This window comes from Stigmatopora argus, chromosome 21 (assembly GCF_051989625.1).
Source record: "Stigmatopora argus isolate UIUO_Sarg chromosome 21, RoL_Sarg_1.0, whole genome shotgun sequence".
Lineage (NCBI taxonomy): Eukaryota > Metazoa > Chordata > Actinopteri > Syngnathiformes > Syngnathidae > Stigmatopora > Stigmatopora argus.
This window is the reverse complement of record NC_135407.1, coordinates 1974777-1996061: the sequence shown is the minus strand read 5'-3', so window position 1 is coordinate 1996061 and position 21285 is coordinate 1974777. Positions and strand designations below refer to the sequence as shown.

Genomic DNA, 21285 nt, shown 5'->3' with positions numbered 1-21285 from the left:
AGTTTTTTTCCAATCCAATATCCTGTTTTGGGTGTTTTTTCAGAGGGTTGGAACAAATTAATTCGTTTTTAGTTCATTTCTATGGAAAACGTTCGTTTGAGTGACGAAAAAAATCGACATACGAGCTCAGTCCCGGAACGCATTAAGCTCGTATTTCGAGGTACCACTGTATTCTGGAATCAATTGCGATGAATCTATCAACGAGTTCAGGTTTTAAAGACCACAAATCAATGCATTTCTCCCACTTTAGCACCTTAAATGTCCAGGAAAAAATGTAAAGTTCACGCACAAATAAATGAAATAAAATCCCAACCCCCGGTAGCATTATCAGCCTTTATATATATAGAGAGAGATTTAATTTTCTCCCATATATATCCCCGCTCTAATCTGGGAAGCAGTTAAAGAGACGCATTTTCAATGACCTCACTCGGCAACCCCCCCCTCCCGCTTCCCCCTTCGGCGCCAGATGGAGTCCCTCGGATTGAACGTGCATTAGTAGCATTTACCCGTACGACAGGAAGTCACCAGACACCGGAGGGGCGGGATCCGTATCGATTTAAGGCAATAATAATAATCACGATTATTGCAAAGCATTTGTGTACATTTAGGAGCAGAACAGAGCTTAATTTATCCAGAAATTGTAACTTTCTTGGCGCCAATGATAAGGAAATTAAGATGCAAACAAAGCCTTGTCAACAATTTCAATCGTTCACTGTCGTCCACTCTTTTTGAACCGCCAATGGAAACTTTTCATATACCAATTATAATCATTAATCAGCGGCGCAATTGGCCGAGGTTGACAGGTATGTATACGTCAAAGTTTTTCTTGCAAAGAGAGAGCAACTGTTCCTTCTGTCCATTTCAAAGACAAATATATGTCACAAGTCACTAGATAAAAATCAGCAAATCACGTGCATAGGTAACAATAATACTGTTTTCTTCACATGGTTTATTAAAAAAAATGCTCAGTTGTTCAAATGTGAAATTAAAGCTTTGTAATGTCTAAATTTGAAATATACTATTTGATATATATATTTATGTCTATGTGTATATGCATGCATGCATGCATGCATATACACAGACATGCATGCATGCATGTATACATACATATACATGCAAGCATGTATACCTACATATACATACACATATATACATACATGGATACACGTGTATGTGTGTGTATATATATATACACATACATATATACATACATACATATATATACACATACATATATACATACATATATATACACATACATATATATACACATACATATATACATACATATATACATACATATATATACATACATATATATACATACATACATACATATATACACACATACATACATATATACACACATACATATATACATACATGTATATACATACATATATATACATACATACATACACATACACATACATATATACATACATACATGTATACATATATATATATACACACATATATACACACACACATCTATACACATATATACACATCTATACACACAAACACATTGAAGACATAAACATATATATAAAATAGTATATTTCAAATTTAGACATTACGAGGCTTTAATTTCACATTTGTATTTGAACAACTGAGCATTTTTTAATAAACCACGTGAAGAAAGCGGTGTTATTGTTACATATACATGTGTGTGTAGGCATTTATACGCTGTGAGCCCACCCACTTGAAATTAAATTGCACATATACTTGCGATAAACTCATTGAAATTCACATTCCTGCACACTAGCACAAATAGAACAAAACGGTATGTATGAATGGGCATTCTGGCTCCGGCACCCCGGGCAGTCTTAATTTGAGGTCGATAAAACTGGAGTCTAGAAACCTCCAAAAACGCCACCGAGTGTTTGGAAAGGGTGCGTTAAATCCCCTCGAGGAAGACGACAACGTTGTGAATCTTATCTGGGTGTCAAAGAGCCAACAAAGCTGGCTTTCTACGAGGGCCAAGAAGGGTCGCTCGCCTTTACTCAAGGAGCGCAAACACCAAAGCGTCTGGGTGTCGTCGTAAAAAGCCTTTTGGATGGCGTAAGCCAGCGCATTAAAGTCCCGCGGGATTTACGGGCCTTGCATTTTACCGGGCCTCTCAAACCTCTGCGGCCAAATTGTCTCTTTTATGAAATGCGGAAATGCGATGCCGCCACGCCGTGCGGTCATCATCAAGTTCAAGTCTGCAAGAGTCTTGCCACGAAAGTGACTCATATTTGTCACCTCCCGCGCTGACTCTTGCCTCCGTGGGAAATTTTTCTGAGCGCCGCGTCAACACCGTTCTGAGTCAGCTTTGCAGTTTTTCCCCTCGCGCTTCAACCCGTCTGGCGGGCATTTCTTCAAACTGCGGTCGACGCAGATGCCAGACAAGGAAGCCCCTAGAGGTAGTTCCCAGACCAGCCTTTTTTTTTTTTTTTTTTAATCAGACCCCGCCAGAACAAAGCGTTGTTATTATTAGCCTCGGAGTTTTTTTTGCCGCTACTCGGCGTTGATTTATTTTTAATTTTTTGGCATGATAGCTGAAACTAGGCCTGAATTTCAATGAGTTTATCACTGGTAGACGTGCAATGTATTTTCTTTCAGAACAAATAAATGCAAAAAATATTGTCCATTACTATCAAAAACACTGAAAAATCTATTTTTTTCCCCTCCATTTGGTGGAAAAACAATATTTTTGCCATGAAACAGAGTATACTGATGCAGCATTTCCGTATTCATACATGAATACAAAGCTAAAACAAACTGGAATATTTATAATAATAAACAAGGACATTAAATGTACTACTCCATGATTAAAGAATGCCCTCCTGGCTAAGTCATACAATAACACAACTCAACAGAAAACAATTAGAATCAGCCCAAAATAGAAAAAAAACTGGAGGATTGATAAATACTAGCCCATGCTACATTGCAACCAAGTTTCAAGATAATTGGTTCACAAATAATGAAAAACTAGGACTTCTCAGTCAGTGTCCACAAGAAGAAAAACAACAACTACTTAAGCGGTGACTTTACAGGCTATCAACTTGTATTGAATCTTCTTTTAAATACCAATTTATGCAGCCAAAAACATATCAGACAGACATTTTTTTTAAATGATGCATTAGCAAAGCGGTACAAAGTCAAAAAGTGATTAGCAGCTAGCCCGTCTAGCTAACAAATTGGATCACAAAACAACCCGTTTTCAAATTCAACCCCATTAAAAAATGAACTATTAATTGAAAAACTAAGTCAACACAAAACCAAAACCGACTTCATCTAATATATTCCGTGTGGAAAAATTCCAACATGTATTCCTTTCTACCACAAGTGGGCGTGGCTAACGTCAAAAATCCGAGTTGAAATATAGCCGTAGCTCCAAGTTAGTTTTTAAAAAACTCGGAATTGCGCCAAAAAAAGAGGACGAACTGTTAACCGAAAGATTGGCGTGAGCCATCGATCGGGAGCGCCGTAGAAAAATGTTGCCTCATAAGCAAAAAATAAATAAATAAATGTTAATCTATGGCCTGGTTTTCATTCACGTGGTGTGCGCGAGTGGGAAGGAGGAACGCCGCTGAATCAATAGGGGTGTGAAACGGCTTGACAATGGTGTTGCTTTAGGTGTTGTTTACGCATTCCTCGTAACAAACCAAGAAGAACGCCAGGACGAATGATCCACATTTCATTGCAGTGGAGATGTTTTGTATTTTCGATGAAGTGTCTCTGGTTTATTCGAATGGATTGTACGCCTTGCCAGAGTTAATTAGAAAGTTTGAGATGTGTTGGGTAATGATCTGCACCAGTAGGCAGAGTTATTCGTTTAAATATGTCTGTTGTATTGTATAGTTATGGGTCATTAGTTAAGTAAATACTAACTGAATTTTTTAAAATGGTTTCCACCGGTAGGCGGAGTTTAGATATTCGGTTATGTATGTTTCCTTATGTTTAAGATAGCTCAAGATTGACTAAAAAGGGGTCATCAAACTTGCAAGATATGTTTGTGAATATGTTTCAATTTGGGGGTTAAGAGGTCAAAGTTCGCATAGGCCAGAAAAGGAATTTTGCCATTTTTTGATAAATAATTAGAAAAAAAATTGCAGGGGGATTTTATTTAGTAGAAAGGATGTCGGGATTTAGTGCAATTTGTTGAAAATCTATTTCATAACGATACCTGTTTCTTTGCATTGATTGGCTGTGAAAATGAACCAATAGATCAGACTTGGGTTGGTTCGCGGGCCGCATTAACGTCAACTCGATTTTATGTGGGCCGGACGGACCATTTTAGATATAATATTTAGATTTTTATTTATTTAAATGGATTAAAAGAACTGGTCTAAAATCCCTGGATATTCAGTTTTTTATAGATCTAAAACAATGTTTATTTTAGCTTTTTTTTAAATATATTTTTAGATTTTACAAAATGATTTTTGAACTAAAAACACAGAAAAAATGGATTAAAAAATGACAATTATTGATTTAAAAGGGGGAAAATCAGGACATTTAACATACATCTATACTCTTCATTTTAATTTGATCCTAAAACAGAAAGTCGGCACTCATCATTTACTTCCACGGGCCGCACAAAATGAAGTGGCGGGCCAGATTTGGCCCCCGGGCCGCCACTTTGACACCTGTGCAATAGATTAAATGAACTTTGACAATAGCTGGACATGAGTTGAAAAAAAAATCTATTATAATGCGTTATTGGGGCTAATGGATAAACGCCTACGCTACTTTTCTTTGACTGTATTTTTGGCTATTTTGAATAGTTCAAAAAAGAAAACATGCAATTATTTTCCGATATTACGACAGGCCGACATTCAACATAACCGATTTTGTTGCCCAAAAGTGATTATCGTTCTGCCAAGATACAAACTTCAACTCAGATTTTTTTTCCCGGCACACGACGGACCCCCACGCGAGGGCCCCGCGGGAACATTTGACCCGGAGCGCTAGCACGCGAAACACGTGTTCCTCAGGTTCCTCCTCTCAAACATCTGTTCTCCCATCACACCTGCTCCTTTTCCACCCCTCCTCCCAACAGCCCATCTTCTTCTTGTCAAGCGAGAGCAGCTGGAGCACCACCACCACCAAGCCGGGCTATTCCAACCCGCCACCGCCGCCGCCGCCACCCCCCCCTTCGTCTAAGTGCGGCGAGGAGAGCGAGGATCCGTTGGACTTGTTAAGAACCACACAAACCACATGAGGAGAAAGCAAAGATGCTTCTTTTTTTGTCCTGCCTTCCCACTTACAACATTGTTTTCCCACACTGTCAGTCTTGTCATGTTTTCGCTCCGTGATGCTAATCGCTAAAGCGGGAGATTCTTGCGGCGGATATCTTAACGCCAGACGTGCCAACGACAATCTGACATGTTAGCGTTGGGGAGGAGATTACAGGGTAGAGAATAAAGTCAAGAAAAATGGAAGAAGAAAAAAAAAAAAAGCCAGACTGCGGTGTGGCGTACCGCAACATCGAGCTAATGGATAACTGGCTACGCTACTTTTCTTTGACCGTATTTTTAGGGCAAGTGGTTATTTTGCATAGTTAAAAAAAGAAATTTAACCCAGTAAAGACACATGCCTGGATTTCACATTTTGGGTCACTAAGGTCAAAATATTTTTGGTAAAATAAAAATTTAAAAAAAGACTGCTGAGTGATTATGTGGTAACCTCAGTCTCAGTCTGTGGAATTCCTGTTTGTGGCTCCAGTTTTTTTAACTAGGTCTACAATGTCTTGTGTGTCTTGTGTCTGTCTTGCTACTGCCAAGAAATTTCCCGAATACGGCATAAATAAAGTTCTAATCTAAATAACGAGGATGGCCTACATGACCCAAAATGTAACGTTTATACGTGGACACCAGGTCTCAATTATTTTTTATATATATACATAAATAAAATTCAATAATCATTACATTGGCCTATATTTTTACGTATAGATAAAATAATAAACTGCTACTACAACCTAAAATAATACATCTTTTTTAGATTAGATAACTTTATTCATCCCATATTTGGGAAATTTCCCCATCACAGTAGCAAGAGGGTGAGAATACAGACACAGGAAAAGATTTACAATTTAAAATGAATAAAACCAGAAGCAAAGTCCCCAATAACGCACTAAAATTGAGTCATATTGACAAGGATAGATGTCAAAGTTGATTTAATCTACTGGTTCATTTTCACAGCCAATCAGTTAATTTTATAGTTTTTAACATCCAATCCATATTGACCCGAGTTAGTCTTTAGAAATGTGATATTTGATATTTTGCCTGTAAAGATAGTTTTTATCTGGATTTATTTCCGAGTCAAAATGGACTAGACGTTTAGCGATGTCAATGGTTGGTAGCCATTAAGTTCAATAATTATACACACACACACACACGAGATCGAATTGCCGTGGTTATGACCGGCAAACCCAAGTAAATTTGACACCTAAATTCTAGACTATCAAGTCCTATTTCCCAAAACCTGACTTTTTGGTTCTTGCTTTCTGTGACAAGTTGATTCCAAAAGTGTCCTGCCAGAGATTGCAAAGTACTTTGTGTAAAATGCTCGGGAACTTTTTACGACCTCCTGCGAGTCAGAGCGAAACTGCCATCATCAAGTCATCTTCCTGCCAATAAAGTCAAGGCCAGACCACGACTAAACCCAGCCAGCCAGTCACGTTTGTTTCGTCATTTGAGGACCTTGAATAATCAACTCTGGGGCTTTTAAAGTTCTTGTGGTTTGCCATTTGAAAGGCTTCCGCGAAAAAAATCAAGTTAAGTCATCGCGCAAAATCTCTTAATAGTTCTTTGCTAATTTTTTCAATCTGGGATCGCCACCCAAATACGTGTCAATCCACAAAAACCTAATCCCGCAATAGGATTCGTTACAGTGCATCTAGGGCAAGGGTGTCAGACTGTATTTTTAGATTTTACAAAATGATTTTTGAACTAAAAACACTGAAAAAAATTGATTAAAAAAATGACAATTATTGATTTAAAAGGGGGAAAATCAGGAAAAGTAATATACATCTATACTCTTCATTTTAATTTGATCCTAAAACAGAAAGTCGGCACTCATGATTGACTTTCCCGGGCCACACAAAATGATGCGGCGGGCCAGATTTGGCCCCCGGGCCGCCACTTTGACACATGTGATCTAGGGGGAACTGACATCCCTCTTCTATTCTGTTTTTATGAGTGGTGGGTGGAGTGCTAGTGGGAATCAACACCCCCCCTTGACACACACGGATTACTCGTCAATCCAATTGTATTCAGCGCGGGCCCACCAATCGGACAGCGGTACGGGAGGGGAAAGCGGCCGGGATTGGCGGAGGACGTCGGCCGTGCCCCAACAACAGCGGCAAAGCCTGCGAGACCCCCCCCCCCCACCACAAACACACTCACACGAGGCCCCAGGGCCTCCCCAAGCGTGCCGTTCCAGGCGCCCTCGGTCTTTGCGGGGGTCCCCTTTCCTTTCCCTTCCCTTCCTTTCCCTCCGCCATGACGGCGAGTGAAATTGGGCTGAGATTTGCCAGAGTTCGGCGAGTTCTCAAAGCCTTTCCACGCGAGCGCTCGGGTTGAACGAGGTCTCTCCGCTGACCTACTTCTCGGCTCAACGCTGAGCTCACGCGACACCGCCGCCAAAACGACCGTTCGCCGTTTGGCGGCGGAGGCGCCCGACCTCTTCCGGGGCTGCTGACGCACCCCCCCGGGCCCCCAAAGAAGAACCCCGCCTCCCCGTGTAAGCGGGAGGTGTAAACAGTCAGCTACAAAGAATGGAGGGGGGGGGAAAAAGCAGGCATGTGCCTCATTAACACTGAATGACTGCGCAGCGGTAGGTTGATTTAGAAGGCTCCCGATTCAACTGAATTGGACGTCTAATGCCGTCAATGGCGCTGTAACTTGAGAATTTAATGCTAACAGGCCCAGTTTGGACAAACTTGACATTTATCATGTTGCGGGTCTTTAAAAAATCCTCCATTTCAGACTACAATTTCGAAAACCAAAGCTCGTATGTCAATTTACTCGTATCTCAAATCAATTTTTCCCATATAAAATAACTAAATACAAATTAATAAGTTCCCACCCTCTGAAAAAAAACACCTAAAAGAAATTACAATGGGAAAAACATGTTTTTAATTGTTCCAATTCACCACCTACGCTCACAAAGTAACAAATACCTATCTAGTGGTTATGATCTGCAATAAGAGACAGACGCTAGCGGCTAACGGCTACAATTTTTGTGACACTTCGTAAGATAACAAACTTTAAATTGAACTTATATGAACTTTGCTTACTATACACACTTAAAAATTGATGTAACCTTGTTGTGCTATAACCGTGGCAAACGTGTTAATGCATTCCGCCGCGGCTTTTGAGTCGGAACTAGCGTGTATGTCAGTTTGTTTTTTAAAGTTATGGAACCAGCCCCAAGTTTTTGAAGTATCCCCATTTATCCATATTAAAAGAAGCCCCTCCCTATCGTCATGAATATCAGTGAGCATCTTGAAAAAGACTACCTAGCATCCACGTCGTATGCGCTTATGTCAAATCGGTCTCGTATGTCGGGGCAAAAATTTGCTCGGAATTTTCCTCATATCTCAAATTTCTCGTATGTTGGGACACTCTTATGTCAAGGCATTACTGTAAAGCAGGGGTGTCAGACTCGGGTTGGTTGGCGGGCCGCATTAACGGCAACTCCATTTCATGTGGGCCGGACCATTTTAGATTTAATATTTAGATTTATTTTTTTATAAATGGATTAAAAGAACTGGGTTAAAATCCCTGAATATTTAGTTTTTATAGATCTAATGTTTATTTTAGCTTTTTTAAATATATTTTTAGATTTTACAAAATGATTTTTGAACTAAAAACAGAAAAAAATGGATTAAAAAAATGACAATTATTGATTTAAAAAGGGGGGAAATCAGGAAATTTAATATACATCTATACTCTTCATTTTAATTTGATCCTAAAACAGAAAGTCAGCACTCATGATTGACTTTCCCGGGCCACCCAAAATGATGCGGCGGGCCAGATTTGGCCCCCGGGCCGCCACTTTGACACACGTGCTGTAACGAGTCCTGCCACGGGGCGCAAACGCCGAGTGTTTTATCTCAGTGCCGAGAAGTGCCGATCCTTCCTTTAATTGCTTCTTCTCGGCGGCGCAGCGAGAAACCAGCGTCTCCGAGTCCCCGAGCGCCGGAGCGCCGGAACCCCCCTCCCGCGGCCTAAGCCCCCGGCTTTGTTTCACGGCGTTCGGCGGCTACGCCGTAATCTACAGTCACACCGGCACGCACGGCGAGGCTTTAAAAGGCTTAAGATTGTCGGACACGGCGGAACGCTTCGAAAGGCGCTCCGGGTCTCGCGAGGTGAGCGCTACGCCAACGTGGCGCACCCGCACATTTCTATTGACGGAGGCGAACCCGTCGACCCGTAACAGATGCTGGCGCCGTGCGACAAATTCAAGTCTGCTCGGCCTGTTTCGAAGGCTGCTCTAGAAAAAGCTCCGGGCGGGCCGGCCAGTTTCGAGCGTTTGTTACGTTTGCAACGGGTTGCTTTTTCTAAAAGACGAGTGGAATTGCAAAATGGCAAACAGTAAGTGAGGCGTGCGTGGATGGGGGTTCCAGTTCCGGTCTTTCCTGTCGGTTTTGGTTCACTTAATCGGCAATCTTATCTGTCTCGCGGTTTAACTGACATAGAGCCTATCCTGGTGAGTTTTTGACCGGCAAGATCGGTCGACCGAATGGTTGTAGACGGGTTTTCTTAGTTTGAGGGTCGTAAGAGGTCTTTTGAGAAAATGACTGTTTGGTCAAAGTAAAAACGGTTCCTATTTAAAGAAACTGGTTCACGGTCAATGTTGAAAATAGAAAAACGAGGTGGCAAAAATTTGGTCACCTGTCATTAATTCAATGTTCAATTGCCTGGGCCAATCGAATTGCCTAAACCAAGGGTGTCAGACTCAGGTTGGTTCGCGGACCGCTTTAACGTCAACTTGATTTCACGTGGGCCGGACTATTTTAGATATAATGTTTAGATTTTGTTTTTAAATAAATTAAAAGAACTGGATTCAAAGCCCTGAATATTCAGTTTTTTATAGCTCTGAAGCAATGTTTATTTTAGTTTTTTTTTTTAAATATATTTTTAGATTTTACAAAATGATTTTTGAACTAAAAACACAGAAAAAATGGATTAAAAAATGACAATTATTGATTTAAAAGGGGGAAATCAGGAAATTTAATATACATCTATACTCTTCATTTTAATTTCATCCTAAAACAGAAAGTCGGCACTCATTATTTACTTTCTCGGGCCGCACAAAATGATGCGGCGGGCCAGATTTGGCCCCCGGGCCGCCACTTTGACACCTGTGGCCTAATCTGTCAGGCTTCGCTCGATGATTCATCTGGCTGCTAACGCTAACAAATATATGGCTACTTATCAGATCTGGATCACCAACTTGGCCCTTGCCTGGGTTCAATCGAATTGCCTAAACTGTCAGGCTTCACTCGATTATTCATCTGGCTGCGAACGCTAACAAATATATGGCTACTTAGCAGATCTGGAATGCCAACTAGATCAAAAAACAATCAAAATATTCATGTCGGATGTCATCGTTAGCTTGAGAGAAACCGTAGTAGGAAAATGTCAAAACAATTCAAGGAAATGGGGGCAAATTTACTACAGGAAACGGCTTTCACCGCGATATCTTTTTCCAACTCGACTCACGCTCGCGACTTCCGCGGTCGACCTGACGCTTTCGGATCCATCAAAAGCGGAAACCGTGTCGACATTGTCACTCGTGAAAATACTTGATCACACCTGCTCTGTCTTCCAAACGTGCTAAAGAAGTGCTGGCGATCCAATTTCTTTCCAAAAAGCGCCACGGTGGCTCATCGAGCTCGTTTTCTCTCCACGGTCCCAGATTGGCGTTTTAGGGAGGATTCTGCGTTCTTTGGCGGTGGCCAAAGAAGAAGGCCAGATGGTCAGATGAAATCAGCGTCGTGTAATGCTTCCATTTTGGCAACGCTGGAGTAGAACAATTAAAACGGCACTCCGAACGCCACCGAGGAAGACAAACAATGGCGTCTTGACTCATCGGGTGCCATTGGTGAACCAGATTAGCTCTGAAAATGAACCGGTTTTACATTGACCGCGCGGTCATTTTAGCATTCAGCAACACACCTTCTAACGTCTTCAATTTGTTTCATAAATTGCCTTATTTACTTGCCACTGATGACGACTGATCAACTACTGTAGGTCTAAAACTGAATTAACTTTAGAATTTTACCGCTTACAAGACTAAAGAAAATTCAACCACCTTCCTCCTGTTCTATTTCTTTAATTTCACAAATTACCGCCATCAAAATGACAGGTACGCACGTCCTATGGGACAAAGGATAGTCCTTTGCATATGCAGATAAATGCAAAATTATGTGTTATTTCCGCAAAAGCCGGTAACAACAGTTGGTATTTTAGCACCGTGCCGGACATTTTTACGAGCGGCGACGGCGTCAGCAGATCGATACGCCCTCTTGTCGCCGCGTCCCCCGAGGCTTCGTTCCCGCGACATCCGTGTCACTATAACGGAGGATCAGACGGCGAGGTGAAAAGGTAGGGGCTGTTTATTAAAAAGCCAGTCGTGGCGACGGTTGGCGCTTAATCTGGAAGATGGACGGAAAGGTCAATACCAAGTCAAATCAGATTAGAATCGCCAGCGTCTTTTTTGTCGGATTTAATATTAAGCAATTAGCACGACACTGTCGGCAATTATTTTTAGTCATGTTAGTTGGGATGTGTAATTATTAGAGTTAGAAACAAAAAAAAAAACGCTCATTTTTGTCTTCATTGCGCAATTCTCGTGTACATTTTTCCTGATAATGATGCCCATTATGTATTCGGTTCTGTGTTTCTGATTGTTTTTCTGTCTAAAATAACCGAAAAAGTTATCAAAGTTGCAATAATATGAAATGTAAAGGTGAATTTTGGGGTCATGAGGTCAAAGGTTGTAAATAAATCAAGAGCTAATAAAGGAATTAGCAAATTTATGGAATAGTTTTACAGTATAAAACAGAAGAGGTGATTCAATCATGGCAAGGGTGTCAGACTCGGGTTGGTTCGCGGGCCGCTTTAACGTGAATTTGATTTCACGTGGGCCGGACTATTTTAGATATAATATTTAGATTTTTTTTTAAATAAATGGATTAAAAGAACTGGATTAAAAGGTATTCTGTGAATGCGCTTTGACCAATCGTCCCCATTGCAACAACAAAAAATCCTATATGAGTTAATAAAATAATATATATTCATTATTTACAAAAAGTTTAAAAACCAAACTATACCTTCACTCCCACAATATGAGCACTGATCCACAAATACACAAAGCCTCCGAAGGACCGAGCAGCTGTCCTGCCCCCCCCCCCCCCCACACACACACACACACACAATCTCTAACGCCCCTTCTTCACCCACAGGAGCAGCCGTGTATAAATCAGAGGGTGAAATGAAGTCGTACATAACACACACACGCGCACCCACAAAACCGTCCAACGCGCCTCACGACGAAAACAACCGCCCCCCTACTGCGTTACCAAAGTTTGTCGACGCCAGCCCCTAAAATGGCCCCCGATTGGAACCTACTATGGAAATAGACATCTACCTGATAAGTACTTTAGCTAGATTTTGCGCAAAATGCTCCTGTGTGGTGTTTGCATGTTCTCTGTGGGTTTTCTCCGGGTACTCCGGTTGGACACTCTAAATTGCCCCTAGGTAAGAGTATTAGCTTGAAAACTTGTCCGTCTCTGTGCTTGGCGATCCGATTGGCTGTCCACCAGATAAGGGTGTCCCCCATCTCAGGCCCAAAGTCAGCTGGAATAGGCTCCAGCACCCCCTACAACCCCTGTGAGGATAAGCGGCGCAGAAAATGAACAAATGAGTTTTATCTGTCAGAGTTTTATGTGTCAAAGTGGCGGCCCGGGGGCCAAATCTGGCCTACCCGCGAATAAACCGGAGTCGGACACCCTTGATTAACATGAATCAATTGCAAACTTATTGTTGCCTGTGGACTCCGTGTTAGCCAGGAAAAGGGATTCGTGGTCTCCAATTGTGTTTTTCACGTCTCCGGCCTGATAAAAGATTTAGCGAGCGAGCCACGGGTCATTGTAAAAGACGCTGTCAGTGTACGTTTCATCAGGCGTGCCAAAGCCAAACGCCATGAGGAAACAAAAATAGAGCGAGCGGGCAGTGAGTGGCCAGTTGCAAAAAAGCCCCACACCCTCTATTTCTCCACTACTCAAAATTGGGGGCCTCTTGACTCGGACTTGTTTTGTTTTCCGCCCCGCTCGGGCGAATCTTATGTTTGGACGCGAACGCTCACGTGCGCACAAGACGGCTTTTTCGAGCGACCGTCGCTGAGGCCGACCTAAAGCGGAGCCCTGCTTTATTGCCTGTTTATTTGAGCGGCCCGCTTCTGTGTTTATGTTCCACGCTGAGCCGACGAAAGTCACTCGCCGTCTTGTCCGTGTGCTTCGAGTTCGCTTTTGCCGCCGCCTTTTCTTTCCATATATGTTCATTTCGCGCAAATGCTGTATGGAAACACAGATTAATTTTTCACCTGGTTGTTATTTTACCCTTTGAATGACACAAAATGGAGTTGGCTGACTTCATAGTATATAAAATGGTATTAATACAAAAATACTATTTGATTTTTCATGCATTTTTTTTAACCGGATAGTAAATTCAGTCATCAGTGGTTCACTGCTACTTTAAAAAGGCAGAAATAGAAGTCTTTGGTTGCATGCTCTCCAGATTGGACATCTGTAAATGCCCAAATAGGGATTCTGCTTGATCAAATTGTGGGAAAAAAATTACAAGAAAAGTAGCAGGCATGCTACTACATTGTCCAACATTTGCCATGAATGATTTCCACATGGCGAAATAAACAAAAAGCGGAAAACCGAGCAAAACGAAGCTAAGCCGCCATCTGCGACCAATTAATTCGATTACAACGATTTCCTACGGGGAATTACATGGACTTGGTGCCATTTCCACTGTATTGGTTTTGCTTAGTTGCCTTTTATTAAGCTTAATCAATGATTTGATTAACTATAAAAAAGGGGGGTCCTGTGTTTTAGTGGGGGGGTCCTGTATGCATAATTGTCTTTCACTAATAAATGGGAGCAAAAGGACGGCAGGGGGGCCCGGATTCTGGGTGGATGGGGGTTGTTCTTATTTTTTTTTTACATTCTATCCATTTAAAGTAGAAGTGTTGACGTCTATTGACGTCGGTTGAATATTGCGCAATGAAATCCGTTTGCACTTTTTTAGTAACTATCTAATACTTTGGGAAACTTAAATTTTAAACGAACTATGAAACAGCGATGTCGAGAGGCGATTTGGAAATATGCAAAAGTTTATTATCAATGGGAGACACTGAGTAAATAGTAGATGCTTTGACTTCGATGAAATAAGCTATTCAAGATTTAATTTTAATGTCAACGCATTGAATTCAATGGAATGGTCACCGTTATCAAGATGGCTGCCCCGAGGCCATGTTGGTCAGGGTGATGAAAGGCCTTTTCATTCTTCTACTGTCACTTGAAATGAGTTTATCGCCAAGAGACATCCAATCTATTTGAACTGGAAGGCCGGCAGTGAACGAAAATTAATTTCCTGCCAGGTCTCCTTCTTCAAACGGATTGGACGTCAATGCTTCTGCTGTAAATTGAATTGTGTTGATCACCAATATCCAACGCATTTGAAGGAGCCCGACAGCAAATGTGTGGTCATTCGCTGCCGCCCTCCCATTGCAAATGGATTGGACGGCTAACGCCGTCAATGGAAGCCAATGATTTACCATTGCATTTGGCTTCGGATTGGAAGTTTAAAGGCAGAGCTGGTTCAAAGTGCATGATTGTCTCCCTGTTACAGGAAAATGCCATGTTTCTTGTTACAATATTGATTACAATGCCATTATTTAGGTTTATAGTCCTAACTTAATCCTAAAAGTGACTGTTTTGGAACAGAAAAGCTTCAAAAAAAGTGCAGTTAAACAGGTTTCCTGTCGAAACTGTACACAACACTGAAAGGCAGCAACAACGACAGCGTGCAGCAAACTTTAAATGTCCAGACGAAACGTGGAGCGAGTGACTTTGAACAACTCGGACGCATGCAAAGACGACATTGTTGGCACAAGTCATTCCATTTTCCACGCAACCGGAAGTGAAGGATCCCACGGACAGCACGCCGGTAGAAAATGGTCGCTTCTCGTCACGTACGCGAGTCCCCCCCGACCCTCTGCAATGCGCCTCGTCGTTCGAACGAGTGGCTCGCCCCCACCGAAAGCACATTTGACGACATAAAACGCAGCCTTTCCTCGTCATTTGAGAACAAGGAGAAAAAAAAGGAGGCTAGCTGGCTAACCGAGCAAAGGTTTGCTTCGCTATTAGCTAGCTAGCGGAAGGTCATGCCAATACCTGCCGGATTCGATTTCGCCCTCAACAAACCCCCCCCAACACACACTTCCAAAAAGGGGCTTCCAAAGTAGAATAAGTCGTGCATACGACCTCCACAGCTAACATACTTTAAAGTGTTGTCTAAAGGCAGAAAAAGTGCTGATTTAGCGTGACCCCCTTTCCCCCCCTTCGAGTACACTTTGGCGAGGAAGGGGGGTTATTAAAGGGACCCCAAACGACAACACGTTCGCGTGGAATTAAAAACACAACCCGTGCAATAGACGCCCCCGACCGCTCTTAATATTCCTCAAAATGTCCACAAGTCAGATAACAACATGAGAACGAGCTGTGCAATAAAAAAAGAGGGGAAAAAAAGGCTAAACCCATGCATGGCCGCCGATGCCGACGACCGGGCTCCCCCCTCGCCCACAAAAAAAGCCATTTTGTCTCCAAATTAAAGCCACGTTGTGACAATTTAACCCGATGATCACAAAGAGTGGACGCGATGTCGCGGCGAGCAAGCCCGTGGCGAAAAACAGCGATTTCGCGTTGACAAAACACTCGAATTGGACACAAAATGGAGTAAAGTGAGAGTGAGGGCTTTTAAATGTGTTTTGAAAAGGTACAATCTTTTGGCCGGGGGGCTGGAACCCCCCTCGCCACCCCCCTCTCCTGTTATCATCCACATGAAAGTTTACACATTTAGGCGACAAAGTTGAAGATGTACTTACATATTTCTTGTGGATAATATTCCTTTTGGGTCGTTCTTTGCTCATCCTGCACTTTCTTCCCCCCGACCCCCAAAGAGGCAAACTAGAAACGAGAGAATGGCCACATGAATGTCTCTCTCCCCCCTGAGGGGCAGCAGCGAATTTAAATCCCCGAAGAAGAGCAGAAAAATAATAGCTCTCCAAAAACAAAAAAGCCAATCCTCACTTCCTCGGCTCGGTTGTCTTTAAAATGTTCCCGATGGAGGTCCGACGACGACGAACTCGACCGGGGGTTGCGACGACGTAGCCCAAACAATCGCAACATAACAATAAGTTCCGATCGGCTGCTCAGGCTCGGCTCCCGGTTCTTCTTTCACCATCGTCCGCCACCGCCGAGTTACATTTTTCGAGAGAATAAATAGGCTGGATTGCAAGCGATTGGTGTGAAGAAGAAAAAAAGAGCAACAAAAAGAAAATAAGAAGGCTCCTTTTCCTTGCTTTCCGTTCGTTTCCTTTCGGCGTTCTCGCCGGAGCTTTCGCTGCGGCGGTCGCGAGAGCTTCTCCGGCTGCACTGATGAGCCGAGTCCGAGCAGCTCCTTTCTTCCCCGAAAACAGCCTATCACGACGCGCGTTCCGCAGCGGCAACTTTAAAATCCCTCCGAGGCACCCCCACCAAAATAATCCCCCACTCCGCTTCTCCGACGGGTTCATTTGACAAATTAAACTATTCCAAATAGGCCTGGGAAACTCGGGATACGATACACGATACGAGGTTTGCAACAAAAAAAAGATGCAGGGCCAGAAAATCAATTTAGGATCATTTACTATGCCAGAGAAAAGCAAGCTATTTCTAATAGGGAAAATAGACAATAATTATTATTTTCTTATTATTTTTTTATCATTAACTTGTATTATTATTTATTATTATCATTTTTTTAATTAATTCTTGTTGTTTATTATTAATTATTATTCTTATTCCTATTCTCATTACTATTATTATTGTTATTATTCGTATTATTTATATTATTATCATTATTGTTGTTATTATTTTTATCATTAATATCATTATTTTGACTTTTATTATTATAATCATTATTATTGTTATTATTTTTAAACAAACGTTTACTTTATTATAATGGGCTGCCATTGACAGCACTCGACGTCCAATTTGTTTTGCTTGGGAGGGGTCGCAAACAAATCCTTCCTATAATCCATGAAACGATGAAATCTTGTTTAACAACTTGTTAAACTGATGAAATTTGGAATCGTCATATTCTTTTGATAAACCTCTTTACCTCATTTCAATCTCCAACTGATGTTTTCAGAAAAAAAATCAGTGATTTTCCATTATTTCCACACACAACCCTGTAAAATCAATCTATTTATTGCGATATGCCCTATGCCAATAGATTACTGATATATCCTTTTAGAAAAATGTCACTCCTTATAAAGAAAAATATTCCACTAAAAAGTGAAAGTGAGTACAAAATGTTTCCGTGTGGCAACGTTTGAATGCTCATCTCGACATGAAACACAATCAGATGGAGAATTTGATAAAGAAACAAAAGAACAAAAGAAAAAAAGTCACAGGCTTCTCAATGTTTATGTAAATTGACCCCCACCAACCTCTTAGCCCCCCCCCCCCACTATCACTATTCACCCCAACCCCCAGTAGTGTGAAATTGCAAAGCGTAGAAACAAGTAAGACCTGATTTGCCCCACTTTCCGCACTCACATGCTAATTTTGCTAATGCTAATCCCTGTACGGCGCTTATAAGACATCAAAGGAAAGATGCTGATTTTTTTTTAATATTATTTTTTTAATAAATGCAAGGCTGCTCATCCACCGCCATAGAAAACTGAAACAGGATCTCGGAGTTATTTACAGTATCCTAATCTGTCCAATCATTATTCATTTTGCCCTTGGATCAATGTCCGTCTGTCCCGACAGCCCCGGGGGTCCCAGGGGTTATTTCCAGGCTGCTTTTAGCCTACTACGCCTGACCCACCCGCCAACTCCCCCTCAGTGCGGGTTTGCTCGGGGGTCCGCGGCGCTGACATTCGAACCGGCGTCGATCGATGAGACCCGACGGCGACGAGGCTGCTATTGTTTCCTTGTGACCAACTCGTTCAAACTGAGCAATTAAAGCAAACCTTTTCAAATTTTTCAAACACAGGCAACACTGACTGAGATTTTTACTGTATTTACTCAGATATTAGCCGCCTCCGCGTATAAGCCGTACCTTAAAATTGCCTTAAAATAATTGAATTTGACAATTTCTCGCGTATAAGATGTAATTTTCTGAAGTATAGATGTATATTAAATTCCTGATTTACCCCCTTTTGAATCAATAATTGTATTTTTTTAATCATTTTTTTCAGTTTTTAGTTCAAAAATCATTTTGTAAAATCTAAAAATATATTTAAAAAAAGTTAAAATAAACATTGTTTTAGATCTATAAAAAACTGAATATTCAGGGCCTTTAATCCGGTTCATTTAATCCAATAAACAAAAAAAAAATCTAAATATTATATCTAAAAGGATCCGGCCCACATGAAATGGAGTTGACGTTAATGCGGCCCGCGAACCAACCCGAGTCTGACACACCTGCGTTATGGCGTCAAGTCTAATTTGTGCGCGTATAAGCCGTACCCTTGATTCGGTCATGATTTTTTTAGTGACAGATATGCGCGAAATTGTTTGAATTCAATACAATTCAACTTTCTTCAGTTTTGCGACCATGTGAATATTGAAACCGGTCATTTTTGTGAAGTATTCTTTTTTTCAGAGGTAGAAAAAGCCCGCAGTGGGGCCAAAACCTGTACGGGTTTACCAGGTGAACGTCGGGACGAGAGCCTCATTAGCCAAACGCAAGCCGCCGCCGCCTCGGGCGCCCGCGAATCGAAACGCGGCTGTGATCTTCGCATGTTTGGCTTCCAGATGGGTCAACTCGGGGCGGAATCTTTGAGTGCGGGAGGGACCATGTCTTGAAAAAGGGGGGCCCCGCCTACAGGCACCCCTCTCGGCTTGTCCGTTCGTTGTCTATAGCCTTGGGGCGTCAAAAATGAATTACGAGCTTGAACTTGGTCCACTTTTCAAAGGCCGTGAATAAAAAAAGTGGAATGAATTCATCGGCATGGATACGAAAAGCAGCCAATGAGTGTATAGAGTGGCCAAGGTTATATTTTTTAACTCATTGACTTCCGTTGACAGTCATAGATGTCTAATTTCTTTAAACTGGGAGAATGATCATATTTTAGTGTCATGGACGGTAAATTCAGTCAAACGGAAGAACGTCAACAAGGTGATCATTGAGTAATTTGAAGTGAATACACTAAAACAGGGGTGTCAGACTCGGGTTGGTTCGCGGGCCGCGTTCATGTCAACTTGATTTCATGTGGGCTGGCCCATTTTAGATAAACTTAGATTTTTTTAATAAATGGATTAAAAGCCCTGAATATTCAGTTTGTTATATATCTAAAACAATGTTTATTTTAGCTTTTTTTAAAATATATTTTTAGATTTTACAAAATGATTTTTGAACTAAAAACACAGAAAAAATGGATTAAAAAATTACAATTATTGATTTAAAAGGAGGAAAATCAGGAAATTTAATATACATCTATACTCCATTTTAATTAGATCCTAAAACAGAAAGTCGGCACTCATGATTTACTTTCCCGGGCCACACAAAATGATGCGGCGGGCCAGATTTGGCCCCCGGGCCGCCACTTTGCTCTAAAATGAACATAAAGTGACCCAAAATGAACTCATTGGCTGCCAGTGACAAAGATAGATGTCCAATTCATTTAAAACAGGAGAACATGATGTCAATGCTCACGTCTGATTAAATTTGACTTGTAATCATATTTTTTTGACATTTTTAAAATTAAAACTTTTTTTTAACTAAATCAAAAAATGCTAAAATAATATATCTACATTAAATGTGAAGGCGCCCATGTCAGCCATTTTGACCTTTTAAACAAATTTCAATTTCATTTTTGGACTTTTTTATCAATTTTCATCAGTGCAAGAGATTGCAAATCTCTGGGTAAATTTTGTCCCCCCCTCAGTTTTGGTTCCATCCCCCTTCCACCCCACCCGGGCCCCCTCCTCCTGGATATCGGACATCAATCTCGCCAGCACCGTCTGCTAAGCCTCACTGGGCAATTAAGCACATTGAGAGTGAAAGCTCTAATCAATTCCTGGCCTTCTCCACTGCACGCTCTCTCTTCAATTTGTTGGCTTTGCCGTTTATGCCGCTGTCCAAATAGGCCTTTTAAATCTACAACTCCCTTGAAAGAGCAACAAAAAAAGCGCCTAAATGGAAATCTCTTTTCCGGCGACGCGAGCGTTACGCGACGGCCGGTGAAAACGGATGACCGTCATTTGGCCCTTTGCCAAGTGGGCAAAAACGCAAATGTTAGCGAGCGGCGCTAAAACGAAGGAGACCAAAAGTTACAGCAAGGATGTCAGACTCGGGTTCAAACATTTAAAAGAACTGGTTTAAAAGCCCTGAATATTCATTTTTTATAGATCTAAAACAATGTTTATTTTAGCTTTTTTTAAATATATTTTTAGATTTTACAAAATGATTTTTGAACTAAAAATAGAAAAAAAATGATTTAAAAAATTACAATTATTGATTTAAAAAGGGAAAAATCTGGAAATGTAATATACATCTATACTCTTCATTTTAATATGATGCTAAAACAGAAAGTCGGTACTCATCATTTACTTTCTCGGGCCGCACAAAATTATGCGGCGGGCCAGATTTGGCCCCCGGGCCGCCACTTTGACACGTGGGTTAAAGGAAGCAAACTTTTCGGTTTCCTATTTTTTGTTGGGAATTATGGGCTGTACAAAAGATTGGGAAAAACTGCATGGTAATTTAATACTTGAAATGTCCCAATTTTTAATGTATTGGCGGTCAGTGACAAGAATTGCTTTAAAATGATCAGTTTTTAAATTCACCACCCAAAAACTTTGTAATATTACCACTTAAAAACGTCCAAAAAATACATTTTTCTTTTGCCCCCAATATTATTTAAAAAAAAAACATTGACTGCCAATGACAGTGATAAATGCCTTATCCATTTGTTCGATCATAAGTCTTAAATTGGCTTTTTTCC

At 41.2% G+C, this 21285-nt stretch overlaps 1 protein-coding gene across 1 annotated transcript in view; it reads right to left on the bottom strand.

The window, feature by feature from the left end:
• Positions 1-16762, bottom strand: part of jarid2b (jumonji and AT-rich interaction domain containing 2b) — a 50494-nt gene extending 33732 nt beyond the window's left edge. Inside the window, 1 exon segment of the mRNA XM_077590460.1 lies at positions 16174-16762. Within this exon segment, the coding sequence (XP_077446586.1) occupies positions 16174-16218 (45 nt within the window). The 5' untranslated portion in view covers positions 16219-16762.
• Positions 16763-21285: the final 4523 nt, after the last annotated feature.